We start from the raw sequence: 21,197 nt of genomic DNA on the forward strand, positions 1-21,197 counted from the left end.
TGGCCAAATGATTCCAAAACGGTGCACTGCTGACAGCAATGGCATAACAACCAATATGAAGACACATTAGTAACATGCATTTTGCTCAAAAACACAGAGAAAATCAGAGGCTACATTAATATGGAATCACCGAGTAAGAAACAGCATAGCAAAGGATGCTTCGTGGTCAGATTCATTCATTGGCCACATAATCTTGTAACTGGTTAGAACAATTTAAAAATACCAGTCAACAAGACAGAAATCTAAGACCCCCTCTAAGAAATTAACACAAACAACAGCAGAACTCAACTCCAGATTGAGTTTAGCTAAAAGTCCAAATTCTGTGAGATATCCTGCAATGCCACCATGCTGCCTAATGCTTTCTTATCTCCAAAAAATATGGAATGATGAGCTTGTTCACAAAAATGAGGCAAAATGATTTATACATTGCTAGGCTTCAATTCTAGACAGTGTGATCTACTGCATAAAAATCTGCCCTTAAATGAAAAGTTCAATAATTCAAATTCAACCCCTATCTCACACTTTGGCTTTAAATAAATTACTTAATCTACTTGTGCTATTAAGGAAAATATGAAACTATATACCTATTTCGATTACAAATAAAAAATTATCATGTGTGTCATAGTGGTGTAGTTGTTTAGACATAAAAAAGGGTTTAACTCCCAGGCTGAAACAGAGTTTGCATATTATTCTTTATTAATTTAAGATTTCTCAGAGGCACTCTAGTTTCCTCTCAAATCTGTGCATGTTAGCATAGGCAAATGTGTCCCGTATGAAGGGGAGTCTTGTGCTTGATTAGACCCTAAAACACAGAAATGGCCAGGATGGCCTCCATCTCCCTATGATTTAGGATGAATAAAACCAGTTTAAAAAAAATGAGTTAAAAGTAGTACTACATGATTATGAGTGAATAACACAAGGATAAATTCAGTGTTACTGATTAATAACATTTAAAATTAACTTTCAGAATAATTCAATTAAAAAGAAACTATTTGGTGATTGCTTTATTGTAGTCTTCCACCTTTATAAAATGGTAAGTGTCCGGGTGTCTATCTGGTTGCTGTGTCTCTGTCATTCTAAAAGAAGCATCACCAACATTGGTAACAATTAAACCCATTGAATTTGTCCTTACAATAGATGGCACATCTGTTGGAATGGCAAATGCAATTAATTTAATTATTACATGCATTACAAAAAAAAACATACCGCACCAATAGCTGGTACACTGCAAATGTTAACGCCGAGTTCTACGTTGATTATTTAGATTTCAACCCACCTTCGACATGTATCATACTGTAGGTAGTTTCACAATAAAATATTGGAAGGAATGTTATTCAGAATGGTATAAAGTTGGTATTTAATGCGTATAAAGTACACATTGATTACAACATTGTATTTATATCAGTTACCTACTATGCTGTACAGAACAGGTAGATCTGGAAAATGGATGGAATTTGATTTATACAGCCAAGTGAGGGGTTAGTGTACCAAGCTGCAAAGTTGTGAATAATACAATCTTGTAGTTTGGTTCAATTCTCTATGGAGTTTCCATGCTCTCCCTATATCAATATGTGTTATGGTCTTGATTTCTTCCAGCATGCCGTAGATATGGAAGCTAAGCTAAGTGGTGACTTTAAATTGGCCTGGCATGAGTGAGTGAGCCCAGTAACTGACTAATACTTCAGCCTCATGCCTAATGCAACTGAGATATATAATATGACTGAAGTTCATGCAATCATCCTAGGGTGAAATAAACAAGTCTGGAAGACCAATGAATGGACTGATATTTTTACAGCTTTCAAATACAGTAAATGTAGTTTACAATAAAAAAAGAAAACTTGAAACAGCGACATCTCTTTGATCAAATAGAATTGATGTCAAACATCATAGTATTTCAGAGTATGTACAAGCCTATGTGAGTGAGCCCTGGTTGTTTCCTGCCTTTCACACGCTGCTGCCAGGACTGGTGCTGGCCCGCCACAACCCTGAATAAGATTAAGCAATTTTGTTAATTTTATGTTTTTACATTATTCCTTTAAAAAGCAGTAGAATCTGTACTGACAAAACAAGACTTTACTTAAAAAGCAGCCAAATAGGTTTTATTCCAGTTCAATATTTTTATCTGTTTACGGCTTTAATAATTACTAATTACTAGAACACTCTTTAATTTCCAATTTAACACTGGGAAAAGGACCTCTCGATTAATATATCAGAAAAGGAGTGGAAAATAGCAATGAAGAGAATTCACTCGAGCTCCATATGCGCAAAGCATACAATTATACAATTCAAAATTATATATCGAGCACATCTGTCTCGACTAAAACTCTCCAAAATGTTTCCAGGGCATGATCCAACCTGGCAACCAAGCCCCAGCCTCACTAGGTCACATGTTCTGGGCCTGCACCAAATTAACATTATTCTGGACAAAAATTTTTAATTACCTCTCAGACAGCCTTGGACTCACAATCCCTCCTAACCCATTAACAGCTGTGTTTGGGGTTCTTCCAGAGGGTCTTAAGGTGGAGAAAGACAAACAAATTGTGATTGCATTCACTACACTCTTGGCACGCAGACTTATTCTGATAAACTGGAAGAACCCAAACTCTCCCATTTTAAGTCAGTGGGAAACTTATGTGTTATACTATTTGAAATTGGAAAAAATCAAATACTCAGTTAGAGGATCCGTACAGACTTTTTTCAAAACATGGCAGGATCTAATCAGTAATATTTTAAAATAAGTTTATAAAGCACAGAGAATTTATTAATTTAGGTATTTTTACAAGCTTTAAATTTTACACCGTTTGGCTTGCTCTCTCTCTCAGGGGTGGGGATCGATCTGTTCTTAACATAATTCTTTTTTTTGTAAAAACTTGATTGCTATGTATTGATTGTGATAAAATTAATAAAAAAAAATAAAAAAAAAATGTCCAATTTAAAAACAATTTAATCAAACTTACATTTTTCAATGTCTAAAATTTCGCTGGGGTAGATTTCCACTTCTACTTTCCCATCTGCCTCATCTTTACAAAGCCAGCGATGACAAGGAAACATATACTGCTTTCCATGAACAGGCACCTTGATCTGAACACTGTCCAGAAACCAACCAGCACGCAGGCCTTCATTAGTGTGCCCAATGAGCATACGATTAATCTGGCAAAACAAACAAAAAAAAACTCTAAGTATTCAGACTTAAGTATCAAAAGATTGAAAAAGTGTATTCTAAATAAGAAAGCTACATCACCTTTCCAATATCTAGGGTCTCAATAGTAAATGCATCCACTCGTCCTCTTTCAAAGTAATTGCGCAGGTCATTATCAGAGACCACGAGAAACTGCTTACTTGTGTCTCCATTCTCACCGTACAGTTTGACAAACACCTTGGAATCTGAACTGGCCCCTCTGATATTACCAGTCTTCACCAAGATGTGGTAACTGATATCTGAAAAAAACACCGAGACACTGAACTCTTGCTAAATGTTAATAGTTTCTGTATCATCCCTGTTTAAGAGCTTCACAAAGGCCATATAATATGTTCCACTTACATTCCCAATAATTCTCATTAGGAGAAATGAACTGCAAATCAAGTCCCTAATAACCCTGCGTATGTAGACACGGTGCGAGTATATCATACTATCATACACACACACACACAGTCACAGTCATCCAGGGCCAGTTCAGAGTCATGAATTTATTCATCTATGCAGGGATGGGAAGATCATGCCAACTGTACAGTGATAGTAACTGGGTCAAAAAACAGTCTCCAGGAACTTTGAGGTAGCTGGGTTAATTATTGTGCCACCTGCTACTTTAAATATGCAACACTTTACCATTTTTTGACTACTCCATATATTATTGGCAATAGAAAAAAGGGGATAAGACATAGAAGCAGCCACACAAAACAGTCATGGTGAGAAATGATTAAATAGAAAATCTCTTTATATTACCATAGTTCTTTAATGATATTCAAGTTATGTGTAAAATATTAGAAACAACTCTTTTTAACTTAAAATGACATTAATGGCTAGAGATTGATTTTATGTAACTTATACAAAGCTTAAACACAAGCTGCTATGCCAAATAAAAGTCCAACAGACACTTGTCCTTAAAAGTACGAGGACAATGGTTCAGGAAATGGGTGATTGGGGTAAAGGAAATCCGATACCAAATCTGAGATCAAAAACCAAAAAGAAAATCGAATTGGAATGAGAAGCCAAAAGAATGAGGGCATCAGACCAACAGTCAATATACTAAACAAAAGCTTGAAAGCCAAAAAATATTAAGTTTACATAAAGTATGAGTAGCAAGGAATCTTTTTAATCTAAATGCTAGGATAAGCTGGCAAAAGCATTGCTATGATGACAATCATGTTCCCTGCAGTATCAAAGTAAATGTAGAATAATGCCACAGAAGTAGCAAATCATGACACAAGTAAGAATATTTGCAGGCTGTGCCATGATTTAGTGGCAGTAGTTTGGGTTCAGTTTTATCACTGCCTGAACGGCACAGATTCAGCTGTCGATAACAATACTTGTGTGTGATTCTAGTACAGACGCCCGATGATCCGTCTCTGGTTTGTGCTGATGATAAATTAACTCTGGAATGCACAAATGAGTCTACACAAAAGACTAAATGCCCAATGCAACCCATCACTGGTGACGTAACTACATCAGATGTGTAAAGATTTTAACACACACACTAAAATGATGAATTTGCTTTGCCTCATCCAGTCAGCATTGAAATTCAGATGTTAATGAGGCCTTGGTATGAATTTTTAGCTTCTTATTTTTAAACATTTTATATTATTCAATTCAATAGACTGATTTTATACTTTCCATAGTAATCTTAAGATAAAAAATAAATAAATAAATAGTAAGTGCTTACTTTTAAGCATCTGAGCATCTCCAGATGGCACTAATTCTCGTACAATCTGACCATCATCTTCATTCCTGTCAAGCCATCTGGAAAAGAAAGAAGAAATATTATATGATGTGATGTTATTTGACTTAAGATAGTTTTAAACAGTTAAAACAGGATTAAACAGTTATATACATTTATCTTATAATACCACTGAAATATGGAAACTTAAATCTACACAGTTATACAATGCCTGAACATTTACTGGAATATTTATCAGCATAATATTTAGTAATGAGAGTATGGTAAAGTATTGTGCGTGTTTATTTTAAAGAGGGACGTCTAAAAAATCTGCTGACCTGTAACAAGGAAATTCAATGGCTTGTGTTTCAGGCTGCCCTTCCTCTCTCACCACTACTTTATCAAGGAACCATCCACAGCCTCCTCCTCGTCCATCATGCCCGATCCTTACTCGTCTCACCTGCTTGAGGGATACTGCCTCAATCAAGAATTCATCTGCCTGTTGATAGTTACAAAAAAGTCATTGAACGGGGACCATGAAGGGGCATTCACACCTATAATACACACACTGTACTTTATAGCACTTTAGTATCAATTGATAACACACAGGCTCCCAACAGTTAGCTTCACCACGATGAATAAAGTAAAACCGTCTTATCCAGCAGATATGGGGAGAAGCCAGTTCCCAAACAAAACTACCATTTTCAGCAGTTTATGCACTTGCCCACCGATGGAATAATTATGTAAGAAGCTAAGGTATTACTGTAGAGTTTTTTTGGGGTGCCATATATACTTTCATACTGCATGTTTGGGAATGTAATTGCTGTTTTCCATTTTTTGTCATGAAATTCTAATTCATTTAAATGAATACAAAGGTTGCTTTTAAAACAAAAGAGTAAAACAATACTGCCCCTAGATGCACACTCCCACTACTAAAATATTCCAACAAATGGAGAAAGCAAAATAAAAAAGAAAGAAATATGAGGAAGGTGCCAAGATATACATGAAAGAGCATAGAATGTTTAACCACTGGACCTGAAACTAAAATGGCTAAAAGGATTCACAAATTGCCAGAGATCAAGAGGCTTCCAGATGCTAACGTAATGACCAGATGATTCACAAAGCAGAAAGAACCAGGTTATGGAAAAATTACTACAGAGATTTATGGGATATGCAGCGAGAGGCCGGTGCCAGCTTGGCCACAATAGAGCTTAAGGAGTAAAACCTCTGCTATGTTTTGGTGAGAAGAAGAGCAGAGAGGTCTAGGATGAAAAAGTTAAGGGGCAAGAAAGGAACATCAATAGACAGAGCCAAGGAAAAAGATGAAGGACAAGAAGGGACACATGGGGAGCTGTGTCAAATCATACGGCAGAAAATACTAGGGATATATAGAGAATAGAAATGGCACCAGGGATCAGTGACCAGACCCATACCATAAAGTGTTTAGGATGTAAGATCCAGACAATGCATACATTTAAATTGTGTATGTGGGTAATTAGGGTTTTAAGGGTAAAGGGAGATATAAAAAAAAAATCCATGAGAAAAGGCGAGGGGTTTTGAGGTCAAGCTTGCAAAAAGACTGTAATGTCAAAGGCCTACAGGCTCCTTATTGCAAAAAAAGCATACCAAGAAGAACATTTTGGGATAGGGAGTCAGGGAACAAATGAAATCAAAAAGAGGGTGAGAGAGAAGATGGCAGAACACCATATGTCTTAAGGACTAGCCTCAGTTGTAGGTAAAAGAAGAAAATTAGAAGGCTATGCTTATAGCCATTGCACCATCCAAAGCTCCAAGCCTTTAAATATCTTCACGTATGCTTCTGCCCAGAAAGGCCCAAGATTTAAAGAATACATAGTATCCACTGACTTGAAAGGCCTCATTGTGAAAGACTGGTACAGTAAGTAGAAGTGCCAATCTGACACCTCATCCTAAGAGCATACAAAATGAGAGGGTCAAGGTAAGGGAGATGGGATTTCAGGGAGGTGATATGAAGTACAGAGGCAGAGAAAATGGAAAAAGATCAAATTGCATGCAGTTGAGAGCCAGGATGGAGGGTGACCAGGAGGGTATTCTGATTTGAGCTTGAGATCAGATACAACATATATACATCACTGATATATTTTATGTCAGGTAAAGACAACCCCTTCATCCTGCATTTCACCAATTAATGCAGAGCATTTAATAGAGTGTCTTTTTGTATTTTATACAATACTAGCCATGTTATCTGTCGAAGATAGGTAAAAGAATTCATTTAACAATGCCCTTTGTACCTCCAGCACCTTTTATCTGTATCCTCCTGTGCATGAACCTCTTTTGACCGGCACTTTCTTTGCCGAGCACATTCCAATAAAGCCTACTTCTCAAGAGGGGCCTTACTTGCCCCCTTGCCCACTATTATACTTCCCATCTTTGTAGGCGACTCTCAGCGAGGCTGTTACACCTTTACTGTTCCACATTTACTACACTTGCACTTCCTCTTCAATCACATCACCAAAGCCAAACTGATCAATCAGATTGCACCATGGGACTGGACACACACATATAGACCTTAGTGTTTATTTATATAGCAGACAGATGAAAATGAGAGGTAGAGCATGGAACTAATGAAATTAAAATGAGAAACAATATTTGTTTTAATCATAGTTAATAAAGAATGAAAAGAATGAGGAGCCCTCACCAAAAAGAGAGACATTACTTTATGTGTTTCAGAATGTGGCAGTCTTTAGACACATCAATGTTCCGCACTAATGTAGTAACATTTATACTAAGCTATTTAAATGACCTTGCCAGAGGGGGACTACTGACAAACGTGGTTTACAAGGAAGAGAGTAGTTTGAATTTAAAATCGGACAAAGAAGGATGTTGGGAGGATGCTTGGGATGTAACTCAATTGCTTGTAAAATAATGAGGTTACCCTCATCTAATTTGAGTAGGGAGGGTTCTGAGAGGCTCAAGAGATTAAAAGATTAAAACTAAAATGTTGAAAGGATGCATACATTTCTAAATATTGCTGGTGAAAGAGAGGAGTAAAGGATCTTTATCATATTTATAAACTCCTCACTCAACTCTTAAATGTGATACCTGCCAGAGAGGCACAACTCAAACACCTTCACTACATCTAATGAAGGAAAGACAGGTGAGTACAGCAAACCTGAGGCTGTATCAATAGCACGAAGGAGGTGACCGATGTCATCAGCAATATTTGAGGATATAAATGATACCCGTCTGATCACTTTAATTTAATTTGAAGGTTTACAGATGCCATGTTCAGGGCAAGCAGCTTTAGCAGCAACTTGGTACTGGAATCCATCAGGTAGTAATTTGAAAATGTGCTTCACCCTGCTGTAAAAAGCGTCTGATCAAGGGAATGCATACACCATTTGGAAGAAAGAGCTAGATAATCGCTTAAAAAAGTGAACTACAGTTCTGATGAGAGATTGTTCAGCTCCAAAGATATATTCTCACCCATAGAGTCCGCAACCTCATTATGTTTGAAATCTTGGACAGAGTTGACTTTTCATTCTTTCATTTTATTAGTGCTGTGAATATGCTGCACCACTAATGTGTGCTGTCATGCAAAGGGCATCACATGTGATATCACATCTCTGGGCATTCTTACTCTCAAATAGTTGCTGCATTCATTTTGTTTGATAAAGACAAAAAGAGACATTGCTTAGGCTTTCTTCTTCTGTTTCGTGCCTAAAATCACTTTTGTTTTGATCTGGTGGCTATTTTGTTCTCTCTGATGACTCCTATTTATCTAGGTAGTCAAACCCCACAGATGACTGTAATTCTGCTTTTCTGTGCACCTGAAGACCCATCGTTCTAAGTAGTAATGCCCGTTTCTGTTTTGTGTGTGTCTCATGCTCTGAGATTTGTGTAGGCAGCCAATCCCACCCAAGCAACAGCTACACTGTCTCCTGTCTGCCTGCTCAACCTTGTGGATGAGTGGTGTTTGTCTTATATTGACATCTGTGGCATCTTTGAAAACTCATCCCATTAAACTTCTGATGCTCACACACTGGCATTGAAAAGTAATAAAAAGGAAAAACATTTTATAGACTGACAGGATTGCTGTCTCCACAATGTTAATACTGAAAGAGCAGAAACATATTCAAGAGTTACTATTTACCCAGCTGGACTGTCTTTTGTACTTAAAGCAGTGTGCTGAGGACTTTACAACCAGACAGACAACTTTAAAGCACAATTCATCAATTTTTAATTAAGTTTTTTAGATAAACTAGACTGTGAGAAGGTTATTGTATCAAATAATACTGCAATACAGGAAATTATATTGTTGTAAGAGAGTCTAAAAATTTTAAAGAAACATTTATTATTAACTACAAAGCACACTGGGCCAATTAAGATTTTCTTCATTAGAATTCATAAAAAACAACAAAAATGTAAGCTGTGTAATTATAAAAAATTGAGTAGATACATAACACCAAAAATTTAAAACAACAAATATATTATCTTAAAATATCCATTGAAGTAACAGGAATACTTACAGCTTTTCCTGGTGTGAATTATTGAGACAAGGCATTACTGTTTTTAAGTTATTTGAATATTTAGTACCATTGTCAATGTTCACCATACATCCATTCATTTTCTGAACATCCTTTTTCTGTTACCAGGTCAAAGGAAGTCAGAGTCATTGAATCTAACAGGCATAATGATGACACTAAATGAATTGTACTCACATTTCCCTTTTCAAACTTGTTGACATTATTTTTGCTGGCATACAAAACACGTTCCCCTGTGTCACCCATATCTCCAATGAGACAAATGAACACATTGGCATCTGTGCCACTTCCATTCTTATTTCCAGTGCAGATGGTTACCCTGTATTTGACAACTAGAACAAGAGTGGAAAAAAAATATCAGCAGCCACTAATGTCAAAATCAGGATGAATATGGCTAAGTCGGTATGAGTTGTTGGATAATTAACTGCTTTTATATTTTTAGTATCATTCATTTATATACACTTAATGCTATTAATAGTTGTAAATTGTATTTGGCAGCAAATAACGAGGAAAAACATTATACTCTCCAAAGTCTCAGATGCACAGCACGTTGTTTAATATTAAATGCATTTCATCTTTACACAATGCTCCTTAAGTATATGGAGCACTTTCCAGAAACTATACAATCTTTTGTTAATTGATATAAACATTATGTGAAATATAAAGTGTCAGGGATGCCAGGGGCCATGACCCGGCCGGGACGACATGAAGGACCGGATGTGGGTCTGCACCCACCCTGGATCACGTGGGGGTTGCCTTCCGGGTTGCTTTGGGGGCCACGGGTACAGGGCATGGAAGCTCCACCCTGTAGGGGCCCGTGGTCACTGCCAGGAGGCGCCCCAATGCCTTGGGGACCTGTTACCCCAGCACTTCCGCCACACCAGGAAGTGCTGGGGGGAAGATTTATGACGGCACCCGGAGAGCAGCCGGGAGGACAGACGGCACTTCTGCCACGCTGGGGCGTGGCCAGAGGAGGAATGCCGGGAACACCTGGTGCTCATCCGGGTCCTGTATAAAAGGGGCCGTCTCCCTTCATTCGAGGCTAGAGTCGGGTGGAAGGAGGACGAGGCAAGAGGAGCTGTGGAGGCGGCCCGAAGACAAGGCATTGTGGCCAGGACTGAGTGATTGGTTTGGGGTTTGTGCACGTGACTGGGTCTGTGTGACCATTTAACTGGGTCTTTGTGACCATAATTTATATTGTATATAGTGTAAATAAACGTGTGGTGGTTGAAGAACAACATGTCCGCCTGTCTGTGTCCGGGCCGTGTTCACAAAAGGATGAATGCCCATAATTAAATTCAATCAAATAAATTGTTGCTTGCTCCTGCTAGAAAGTTTATATGCTTACAATGTCATCCTTAGAACTCAGCATCATGACTCCCATGTGCCAGTATACTCAAATGACATCCACCGGTGATACACAAATGCACACACTTTATAGCGTACAAAACAATATTCTAACCAAGCACCAGCGTTATTAGTTCAGTTCTTACCACTAGCTCACCACACCACTTTAAACTGTCAGTTCACACAGTTCAGAAATAAAATCATTTTACCTGCACCTTGGAACTGTGCACGCTGTAGTTTAGGCTAAATAAAATAAAGTTCATTGGTTTGCAAAAACAGTTATGCACTTGCCAAATTAATTCCCATTCTTATCTAGAGCAAATTTTGCAAGTTCAGAAAGAGGAAAAATTGTGCTTTACTACAAAATTAGCAGATGGTGAGTTCAGCTTGATGTTTCAATTTCTGAATGCTTACATATAATGAAATTTCTAAAAAAAAAAAACTAATGTTATTTTTTTAAATTTTAAAATGATCATTCATCAGTCACATGTTTACTTATAAAACACCTAAAAATAATCAAACACAATATTATATTGAAAAGAAAAATACTACATAATAAAAGGAAAAAGGCTTAGCTATTATATGGTTAACTTAAAAATCTTTGTGAGTTAGTCAAAATACAAATGTGCTGATTTTAGTCATATACTGTAGTTTTGACTATTTCCTCACAATCTGGTATTCATTGGGTATTAAGAGATAAAATACAAAGCATTGCTTTTGCTATGGTAGGTGCATCTGCTTTATCTTACTGCTAAGTGGTTGCTTGACGAGGTCTCCTTGAGCAGGCAGCTCCCTAAGAATCTCATTATCATCTTCATTAATGTCCAACCAGCGGCCACAGAAAAAGTTGTACTTCTCCTTAGTCAAGGTCTTCACCAATGTAATCTGCACAATAAATGGTGTTTAGTTGTCTTTATGTTTAAACACCAGGATTTAGACAAATGGATAAGAAATACTAAATGTATGTATATTCATACAGACAGGTGACATATGAGAGGAAACAAATGAGAAATGAAACAAATGAGAAAGTAAATGAGAAATTCAAAGGCACCTCTACATAATAATATAATTAAGCCACTCATTTCCATCACCTCAGATAATGCTAAGAAAATACAAGCTTATTATGTTGGCAAATGTGGTTCAAAGAAGGCTTCTCAGTAAATATGAGATATACCTATCTGCTTGGGCATGTTTTGTAGGTGCTTAGATAAACTGCTCAGCTTGTTCAGGTTACATAAAGAAGGATGGTTAAGGTGATGCTAGCCAGCCATCAAGGAGCAACGGTGGATGAAACACCAATGCCTTGACTGTGACATCTGCGCATTGATACAAGTTGCACACAGAAACAGACAAGAATCTCTGGATAGGGTCACTGTAAATATCACTCTGTTTTAGCAAAACAAATTTCAATTAATAAATAGTCATAAATACAACTGAGGAGGAAGATGTTATAAAAACAGTGCCGGCATTTACAACCCTTATAAGACCAAGTTGCCAAAATAAGGACAGCACAATCGTAGTCATACCGCTAAAATTATATAACTCATTAGTTTTTTGGGTAACGGGGAGTTGTAATAATACTGATTACTGCTGGTGGTGGTGTAGTTAGTGCTGCTGCTTCACAGATGCAGCATCCTGGTTTCAAATCAGAGGGTACAGACCTATAAATACCTGGGAGTGCAGCTGGATGACAAATTGGACTGGACTGCCAATACTGATGCTCTGTATAAGAAAGGTCAGAGCAGACTATACTTCCTTAGAAGGTTGGCATCCTTCAACATCTGCAATAAGATGCTGCAGATGTTCTACCAGACGGTTGTGGTGAGTGCCTTCTTCTACGCAGTGGTTTGCTGGGGAGGCAGCATAAAGAAGAAGGATGTCTCACGCCTGGACAAACTTGTTAGGAAGGCAGGCTCTATTGTAGGAATAAAGCTGGACAGTTTAACATCTGTAGCAGATCGACGGGCATTAAGCAAACTCCTGTCAATCATGGAGAATCCACTGCATCCACTTAACAGTGTCATCTCCAGGCAGAGGAGCAGCTTCAGCGACAGACTTTTGTCACTGTCCTGCTCCACTGATAGACTGAGGAGATCGTTCCTCCCTCACACTATGCGACTCTTCAATTCCACCCGGGGGAGTAAATGCTAACATTATTCAAAGTTATTGTCTGTTTTTACATGCATTTTTATCACTCTTTAATTTAATATTGTTTTAATTGTTTTAATCAGTATACTGCTGCTGGAGTATGTGAATTTCCCCTTGGGATTAATAAGTATCTATCTATCTATCTATCTATCTATCTATCTATCTATCTATCTATCTATCTATCTATCTATCTATCTATCTATCTATCTATCTATCTATCTATCTATCTATCTATATGTGTGGAGTCTGCATTTTCTCTCTGTGTCTACATGAATTTTGCTCCCATATTCCCAAAGATGTGTAAATTCATGGACTGGAGTCTGCGGACTGGCCTCGTGTGAGTAAGGCTGTGCATATGTCGGACCTCTGATGGACTGGGACCCTGTCTAGTGCAGTTTCCATCTGCCAGGATAGGCTTTGGCGCTCTGTGACCCTAAAAGAGATTAAGAGGGTTTGAAAATGTTATATTTGTTATTGTAAATATGATATAAAATATGTTTTTTCTATTTACCTTTATCTTTACAATCTCAGTTGTTTTTTATGTGATACAGTAATGAAGTCCTTAAATGTTTTTTCTACTGCACTGTCTGCACATGGCTGTTTTTTACACATTAATTGATTCCTCAGTAAAACACTTAACCTTTTCAGAGAGTAGAAGGCTGTTTACTGTAGATTTATTTCTGGTGAACATTCAAGGGTTACACTCCTTTCATTTTCCTCTGTGCTGGCTCTTAATATATGGTAGCAGATTAGTACAGACTGGGCTCAGAGTCGCATCAGCCTGTTCCTCTGTGGAGTTAGCGCAGTCGGTAGACATATTATGCCAGACAGGCTCAGCTGGTAGGTCAATAGCTACTAAAATGCTCTCTAGAGAGCTAGCGCTAGCTGCATTTAGCCCTAGTACTGCTAACCTGTATGTGGCTTACTTTCAAGAGACTTATGAATATACTAATTCTTATTCGTTTCGCCTGCATGTTGTTCTCTGGGTCAGATTTATTGATGACATATCTGTGGTATAAAAAAAGGTCAATTGATCAATTGATGTCTTTCCATGTTTTTTTAAATGAATGAGATCCATTATACTCCTAAACTTTGGATGCTCTCCCAAGCAGCATTAGGCAACTGCAGTGTTTAGAAACGTTCAAATCAAGATTTAAGGCATTCTATTGAGAAAGCTTTTAATTCCCAATTATGTAGGTATTTAGGTATTTTATGTTTGTTTATCATTTTACTATTTTTGTTTTTATTTCTTGTTCTGTTTTATTTAATTTAATTTTGACTAACCACTGTCTTTTAGTATTTTTCTATTTTATGTACTTTTTGTGGAGTTTTTTCTTGTTTTCTTAGGGAGTCAAAACTGGTAGGCTGTGAAAAAACGGTGCCTGTTAAAGCCCATTGAGGCATTCCTTGTGTGATTTTGGGTCATACAAGAAATAAATTATTGTTTTTGTTGTTGTAAAGTGCCTTAAACACTTTCTGTGTAAATCGGCACCAAAATAAAATTATCCTTTATCTGTATTTGAAATTTACACTAAATTATAGTATAACAAACAACAGAAGTTAGTGGAAGGTGCAGACATTTAATTTAGGTGTAAGGTGTATCATAAACAGGGCTGGTAAAATGTTGCAAAAACTTGTTTCACTAGGTGGCAGCAAGTGGTTCATCCTTGCAAAGAGAGGGACTAAGCAACCTCATTAAAGGTATTGTGTTTATATTTGATTTAATGTCAGTTTAGTGGACCTGGCCTCTTTATCTCACTAGTCAAGCCTTCACCCAATTCACCTCTTGACTTCAGATTCCAAATTACCCTGACATAAACTTTCACAATTTCTTTTTCCCTGAATACAGTATAAGACAGGAGAGTTTACACTGAATAACCCCTTACATACGTTACACTACGAACATCTCTGGATGGTCATTATTCTATCAGGCACGTACAAAGAAAAAATTTGAAATCTTGATTCAGTCAAGTGAGCTGATTGTAGGTATGTAACAGAAAAAACGTTTTACTACGTACACAATGTTTTAAAATTCTATAAAGTTGTGATTCTTGATATCATCAATTCTGAATGAATGTATGAATTAAAAGTTTTTACTACAATGATTTATTTCTTTAATTATTTCATAAACATACATTTGTGCATGAAAAGACAAAGCATATCCTGACAGTACTGGACACAAGGCAAGAATTTCACATTTACTTTAATGGACAAGTTTAGAGACTCCAATTATCATAAGATGCACTTTGTTAAGACGTGACAGGAAACTGGAGTACCTGGAGAAAACTGACACTGGGACTTGGAGAATGTATAGTCTCCACACAGACAGTGTCTGGGTTGGGCATCGAACTCGGGTTGCTGTCTGTGAAAGGTAGTACCACTAACCTTTGTGCCTTTTCACAGGTCACCACTCATTCCTCCATTTACTGAACATACTTAATGCTTTTACGGGTGTGGAAAGCTGGCATTGATCTTTACATAGACATAGACATACTTATACACACTGTAGCAGATAGAGGCGTGGTCCACCTCCAACACCCTCAGGTACCACTCTGAACACCAGGTGAGAGTATAATAAACTATTCTTTATTATAATCACAATGTGCACCAAGCACTCTACACTACTCATAAACCACAAATAAATCAACCACAACACTACAATTTTCTCTCCTCCTCGCCCAGACACTTTGCCCTCCTACCTCCCAGCTCAGCTCAGTGTCTGGACTGGCCCATAGTCCTTTTATAGCCCCTGACCCGGAGGTGTTCCTGCCCCACCAGTCCACAGTTCCTTATTCCTTCAGGGTCAGGGTAAACAGTCCTTTTCTTCACCCCGGGAGCACGTTGTTTCTTCCTGTCACATGACTATGACGTACTCCCGGGTTATAGGGCACATGCGGGCCTACGAGCCCCCCTACAGCGACACCTGGTGGCCCCCAAGGTATCCATCAGGGCTGTGTATAAACACTACATAGTCCATGATGCCCTGCTGGAACTCGGGGCATGAACATGCTGTCGGGAGAGCTCCTCCTGGCGGCCTGGGGGTGAGGACCGGAGTAAAATGCCGGCAATCCGCCACAACAAGCTCATACTTACTTGGGTCAACTTAGTGTCACCAATCTACCTTGGGTGCATGTGTCTGCGATGTGCAAAGACAATCGGAGTACTCCAATTAAAACTCAAGCAGACACAAAGAGGATTTGTAAACTACACACAATTGAAGTCCAGGTGAGCATTTCTACCTCTGTTGTGCAGTACATGTTGAGCAGCAAATTAAAACATGGTACTACTATGCCACACTCCTTTCATAAAAGATCTAACTCCAAAATAAATTCACCTATTAACATTTCTCTAACAGCACCCACAAAAAGTGATCATTCCATTTTTTATTTCAGGATGCACTCCAGTCCACCGATAAAATGGTTTTGATGGATGGATTATTTGTAGGTTGCTGAACCTTTAGCAAAGAACAGCTAAATAAACAATCTAGTTACTTTCCAGTCCACTGTTCTAGAGGTGTTCACTGACATTCTAGTGTTGCGTCCTTTGAACGTATTTCCAAATCTTCTGGGGTAAGTCTACTGACAGATAAATGCTACCAGCATGAGAGTCTTGACCCTATTTAGCACCACATATGAACTGTGAGTTAAATATTTCTGCAGTGACTGAAGGGAAACCAAATTGCCTGGCCAGGCTAATACTGGATGATAACATGTGAGTCTGCTTATCAGCAACAACTCCACACATTGCTGGCCAGCATAAGCCATAAAGTTCACACCGAGTGACTACATGTTTTGATGCTAAACTGAACTCAGTTGGAAGATTCATAGCTTTGATGCCTAATGGTAATGGGTAGGAATTTATCACCATAAATTAAAATAAAAGAGCACAGCAAAAGGGAAATTTTATACTTTAGAAATGCCTCTTGGTTTTTTTAATAGACAATGAGATCTTCGAGACAATATGGCTATGACAGCTATTCTTTTGTAAAACAATCATGCTTTGAAATCTGAATGAGCTACAAAACCTGACAATAAAACAAAAGAAATTTGTTTCATTGGTGACACTAAATTGTTTCAATGTGAAGACTGGTAGCAAAAATGGAGTGCTGCCAGTTTATTTAATTTCTACAATCAGATTATTTGGAAGAAAGCAAAATTCTACTTACTTTATTTAAATGCCATCCAGCAAATGGATGTCTTTTTTCATGCCAAATGCGCAGCTTGAATAAATTCCCAAGATCAGGTAATTCGACCTGTAAATTGAAAAACGTTGCATAAAACGTTACAAAATTCTCATCGAAAATGATTCAGACACTCCGTTTAAATAGTGCCGTTAAATCAACACACACAAAGAATATCATACTGTAAATTTGTCAGTTTGTCCAGTTTCAAAGTTGTCCGAGTTGTTATCCAATCTCATTTCATCTGATTTTCCCTTATCTCCATAAATCTGAAGTAAGATGTTGGCATCTGTCCCAGCATTCTTGATATCACTAGTCCAGATCCACAGTGACCAGGGATGCTCTGAAATTAAATACAAAATTTTAAAATATTATGAAAGACAGAGAGTAATCTTGAGCTGTCAATGAACCTAGAATCTACAACAAGGATGCCATTTAGCCATTAAGCCGTTTAGCAATTACGCCATCTGATAGCCATTAAGACCAAAGACACAGAAAGGAAGCATTTATTATACATTAAACCACACAAAGGACGGTCTGCCTGTAAAGCATAACATAAGTACACAAATAAATGCAGGAACAACGTAATTTAAAGTCATTAGTTAGTTTTCCTGTTTATTTAGTGGGGTGACTGGTCTAGATGCTATAAATAAATGAAACCTGATTAAGACCTTGATTAAGAATGGGATCAGCAATTAGAAGGTTACTACAGTTAAATTTATTTGTAGTTTCATTTATTCTTTTCTCAGTTACCCCTTTAAAACAGCCAATCGCTACTTGAACCAATTCATTCTTAGGCCAGAATCTGTCTTACAATTTTTCCCACAATGCTCTATGCTATCAGAAGCTTGCAGAAGTTACCAGCTTAGTGGTAAAGAACTAAGTAATGTGACTGTATGGCATCCCAGTTGAACTCACTACTGCATTCTTTAAACAATTCACTGAATTTTTGATTCCTTCTTTTGTTTTATGTCTCAATATTTCTCTCTCTTCGCTGGACACATTCTTGAAGCTTGCATAGTGATTCATGCAAATAACAGGAAAATATAAAACCTTGCAATATCTACTTGCAAAAAAGCTGTCAAATTAATAAGAAATATGCCACATTGTTGAAACAGTCATGCACTAACTAAGCATGCTGACTACACTAATCTTGTTTGTTCTCGGCTATTCCCTAATACCATTTGCAAATAACTAAATATTGCCATTTTAGAATTCTTAATACCTTTCATGTTGAAAAAGCTTTTAACTGTCCAAAGTTGACTTTTCTTTGATGCATTCATCTGCAAAATGGTTTAGTTGAAAGCTTAACCAAAATGACAAAAAATCTATACTTTCTCTCTAGTCTTCTGGTTTTTTTTTTAATCTTTTTGAATTTTAAGAGTCCCTTTTAGTGGGTATTATGACCCAGTTGTATTTATTGTGTATGCTAATCTACTGTGAATAATCCCAGTATCCTGGGTTCCAATCCCATGATTAGTCTTCGTTTTACTGACGTTTGCACGTTTTCCCCTTGTCTGGATAGCTTTTTCTCCACATCCACGTACAAGTGTTCTGAGAGTGTGTGAACAGGCCCTGTGATGGAGTGGCACCACAGACTAAATTGGTTCCTCCCTCATATTCATTGCTACCAGAACAGCCTGCACAGAATTAGGTGGGTTTAAAGATGTTATGCTACTTAATCCCAGGATACTGCACTTACTGCTAAACATCATTCTATTTATGTCATAATGCATTTATGCTAACATCGTTTAAATGATTACAAATATCATTTAGATATAAAACCAGTCGATCCACGGCAGTTTCACATCAAATGAATTGCCTCTGAAAATCAGTTAGCTCTGCTGAGAATACCTCAGTGGTTTCTTGTTTCAGAGGCCTGTGTGTCGACATATTTCAATGACTGAATTTCTTCTTTCCATTACCAATTATTTCATGCAAATTCAAATCTTCTTTTACCCCTTGTACACACCTTGGCTTTGCCCATCTTATTCACACTGCAGCTATCAGATCCATCCAACCATTACCCGCTATATCCTAACCACAGGGTCACAGGGTCTGCTGGAGCCAATCCCAGCCAACACAGGGTGCAAGGCAGGAAACAAACCCTAGGCAGAGTGCCAGTCCACCGCAGGGCGCGCACACACACCAAGCACACACTTGGGACAATTTAGAATCGCCAATGCACCTAACCTGCATGTCTTTGGACTGTTGGAGGAAACTGGAGTACCCGGAGGAAACCCACGCAGACACGGGGAGAACATGCAAACTCCATGCAGGGAGGACTCGGGAAGCGAACCTGGGTTTCCTAAATGCGAGGCAGCAGCGCTACCCACTGCGCCATCATGCCACAAAGTTATCAAGATGAGCATATTATTTCTAATTTCCATGCTTCCATACACCTAACCCAAATAGGTAATTATGGGATCATGGACACTTTTATGATCTAAACATCTCTGTGGAACAGAAGGACATGTTAGTTAGAGTGTGTCCCACATACACACTCCAAAAAGGATGCTTGCCTCTTGCCTTCCAATCTTCAGTATTGCCATTCATAACATAACATTCTCAAACCTACTTAGTCCAATTCAGGATCACTGGCCCAGAGCCTATTCCCAGCAGCACTAGGCACAAGGCAGGAAACATGACAGGGCACACTCATGCACACAGATGGGGCTAATTTAGAATGACCAGTAAAGCTATTATATACATCTTCTTTTGGGATTATGGGAGAAAAAGCAAATATCCAGGAAAGAAGACACACACAGAAATTGGGGTGACATGCAAATTCCTCAGAGAACAACCAGGGACCAGATTTGAACCCAGGCTGCAGGATCTACTGAAGGAGAATTGCTAACCACTGCACATTTCAGGCAGTCAGTCATCACACAATACCTACTGGTATTTAGTGCTCCAAACATCTCTTCCTAGAAAGTTAAGCTGTATTAAAAAGGTACACGTAACACCCTTATACCTTCAATGAAATAATTTTGTCAAACCTGAAACTGAAATAGTATAAGCTGGGCCTCAGTCCAGTCATCACATGTGCTATTTAGACTTGGCATATCACACTACATTGGTCGGGAGTTAAGATGAAATGGCACACGCAGTCTCCTTCATTTATTAGTAATGCTTTTCTTATAGGTGGTCGCCCTTGTAAAAATAATCCCTAGCTGCTACAAGGTATCTGCTCATTAGGCAAAATTTTTTCAGATAGCACTGGGATATCATATTCCTTTATTTGCAGTCTCACATTCACCCGCTCCCACTGAATTTCAACTTACAGCTTCAGTCAGCGTTCAAAGCCTACAAATTGTGTTTATATTCAGTGCTACCTTTTCACTTCTTATACGGTTTTTTAAACAGTCAGCTCATTCATGTCCCACTTCTTTAATTTACATTCTTTAGTGTAAACTCTCCAGTTTGCCCTCACAATTATTGATACAGTGGGATCTTTCTCTAAGATACAAATGGTGGAATATATGTATATCAATGTACTTTCTTTTTCGTTTGTGTCTATACATTCATTCTTCCTCATTTTCTTTTCACCTTTATGCCGATGACCTACAACTGCATTCTCTGTAAAATCTAATGAGTCTTTACAGCTTTTTTTTGGTTGTTTACAGGATGTCAAATGCCATTGGCAGCGGTGGGAGTACAGAACACCCACGCCGTGTGGATCAGGGATCGGCAGCGGTTTGGGCGGAGAGGGCTCAGTGATTGCCCGCAGACACCGTGGGCCTTATGAAATGGGTGTCTGCACCTGTTGATCGACATCTCTTCAGGCTGCAAGATCCGAACAGGATAAGCTGGAGAGGTGTCAGTTTTAAAGGAAGGAACAAGAGCTTTTTTTTTTTTTATTTATTGAATTGTAACCTCTACTGCACTTTTACTTTATTGTAATATTTATTTATTGACATGTTCAGCACTGCACTTTCTGGACACTTTGATTCTTGAATTGTTTTTAACAAAAGCAATGAGCACTTTTACACCGTCCCCTTGCTTGGATGTGTGAGTGTCCTCATTTGCGGGCTCATCCCGGTCATGACTATCGACAGTGTCAGGTTCAAGAGGCTCCCAAAACGGACGTTGAAGCATGGAGCCGACCCGCACCCTCACAGTAGT

At 38.1% G+C, this 21,197-nt stretch overlaps 1 protein-coding gene across 1 annotated transcript in view; it reads right to left on the reverse strand.

The window, feature by feature from the left end:
* LOC120527337 (lipoxygenase homology domain-containing protein 1-like) overlaps window positions 1–21,197 on the reverse strand; it is a 247,802-nt gene that overhangs the window by 127,728 nt on the left and 98,877 nt on the right. The window contains exons 15-22 of the mRNA XM_039750623.1: window positions 17,255–17,415; window positions 17,058–17,144; window positions 11,494–11,629; window positions 9,575–9,729; window positions 5,213–5,373; window positions 4,881–4,957; window positions 3,242–3,438; window positions 2,958–3,150 (exon numbers count right to left, since the gene is read on the reverse strand). Of these exons, the coding sequence (XP_039606557.1) occupies window positions 2,958–3,150; window positions 3,242–3,438; window positions 4,881–4,957; window positions 5,213–5,373; window positions 9,575–9,729; window positions 11,494–11,629; window positions 17,058–17,144; window positions 17,255–17,415 (1,167 nt within the window). The remainder of the gene's footprint in view (window positions 1–2,957; window positions 3,151–3,241; window positions 3,439–4,880; window positions 4,958–5,212; window positions 5,374–9,574; window positions 9,730–11,493; window positions 11,630–17,057; window positions 17,145–17,254; window positions 17,416–21,197) is intronic.

The sequence above is a fragment of the Polypterus senegalus genome, chromosome 4 (genome assembly GCF_016835505.1).
Source record: "Polypterus senegalus isolate Bchr_013 chromosome 4, ASM1683550v1, whole genome shotgun sequence".
Lineage (NCBI taxonomy): Eukaryota > Metazoa > Chordata > Cladistia > Polypteriformes > Polypteridae > Polypterus > Polypterus senegalus.